This window comes from Atta colombica, unplaced genomic scaffold, assembly GCF_001594045.1.
Source record: "Atta colombica isolate Treedump-2 unplaced genomic scaffold, Acol1.0 scaffold69, whole genome shotgun sequence".
In the NCBI taxonomy this organism is placed as follows: domain Eukaryota; kingdom Metazoa; phylum Arthropoda; class Insecta; order Hymenoptera; family Formicidae; genus Atta; species Atta colombica.
Window position 1 is genome coordinate 184,449 of NW_017259560.1, and position 1,558 is coordinate 186,006.

At 35.0% G+C, this 1,558-nt stretch overlaps 1 protein-coding gene across 1 annotated transcript in view; it reads left to right on the plus strand.

Moving 5' to 3' along the window:
- LOC108692316 (nuclear factor related to kappa-B-binding protein) overlaps positions 1-1,219 on the plus strand; it is a 77,869-nt gene extending 76,650 nt beyond the window's left edge. Inside the window, exon 16 of the mRNA XM_018200515.1 lies at positions 802-1,219. Coding sequence (XP_018056004.1) covers positions 802-933 — 132 coding nt within the window. The 3' untranslated portion in view covers positions 934-1,219. The remainder of the gene's footprint in view (positions 1-801) is intronic.
- The last annotated feature ends 339 nt before the right edge of the window (positions 1,220-1,558 follow it).

The window sequence follows — 1,558 nt, forward strand, 5'->3', positions numbered from 1 at the left end:
CTTTATATTAATCTGTGATCAAATATAATCATCTTATAAACACCGATGTGAACCTGGCGCTTAACTTTATACAAAAATAAAAATTAATACCGCAAGCCGTTTATACTTCGTTTGTACTTGTTTGTACCGATCATTATTTCGTTTGTACCTCAAACAGTTAAACAAAAAGAGAAAAATAAAAAATGGCCAACGCGCAACTTTAAGATTTTTTAATTTCATTTATGTCATTCGAAAGAGAATCGTTTGTACCTGTTTGTACTTCTCCTATTTTCATTTGTACCTCAAAGGGTTCGGAGATACAGGAGCGCGTTTCAGGAGAGATACAAACGGGTACAAACGATTCTCTTTCGAATGACATAAATGGAATTAAAAAATCTTGAAATTGCGCGCTGGCCATTTTTTATTTTTCACTTTTTGTTTAACTGTTTGAGTACAAACGAAATAATGATCGGTACAAACAAGTACAAACGGCCTGAGATATTAATTTTTATTTTTGAGGTTCCATCATCCTCATTTGAGGTCGCCAGGTTCACATCGATCTTATAAACAGATGTGCTCTCAGTGATTTGCGACCACGACTTTGTCGCTCACAACAATGCTTTAAGCGTCATTTCATCTTGTTGTTTATTAAATATTAAACAAAAACAAATAATGCTCAAGTACTGTAAGTATCAAAGCGAACACAGCCCATATACATATATTGCTTGAACTCGAATCACTTCGGAATAATCGAAATTACTCGAGGCTGACGTAATTTGTTGTCGGTTACGTATTTACCCTCTCTTTTTTATATCTGCGCAGTGGATCGGACGACCATCGGACAGCCTTGTCTTGGTATATCATGAGGGAAGAGATCTTTTAATTCTAATCAACACAGAACAAATACAAAGAGAAGTGCAAGTGTCTGTGTTGAGTAATGAAAACGGAGAATAATCGTCGCGCTTCAAGTGATCTGAGAATTAATATTCTATATATGGTTGGAGCATGCGGCGCAATAAACACATTCTCAGGTAGAGAGAGAGAGAGAGAGAGAGAGAGAGAGAAGTTCGGCCATTTAACGTGGTGCGCTGTAACACACAAAGCCATGTTCGTGTGCTCGCCTGAGAGTAAACGAGATAGCGAGCTTCTTTTCACATTAATCGCTTAAGGTTAAGCTTGTTTTTCGACAGAAGTGACAGGCCAAGTTCGATTTGAGGAGCTCCGCACAATATAAGGAACAAGGAACAGAGAATAAGAATTTCAACCTATTAGAAATCATGTATTATGAAATACACAGTTTCTGATAAGTTGAAATTCTTATTCTCTATTCTCTGTTTCCTGTTCCTTTTATTGTGCGGAGCCTCTGACTTTGGAGACCTCATGTAATAGGATTTTCAAGCAATTAAGTACGATAGCATATCCATAATCGAGTTTTAAAGGAAATTATAGAGTATTAAATGTTTATTTTAAAAGAATAAATGGATGTTTCAAATCCTTCTACAGCAAATAAATTATTTGCATGCTTTTTCATGACTATAATTTCCTTCAAATATATTAAAATATTAATATATTAAAATAT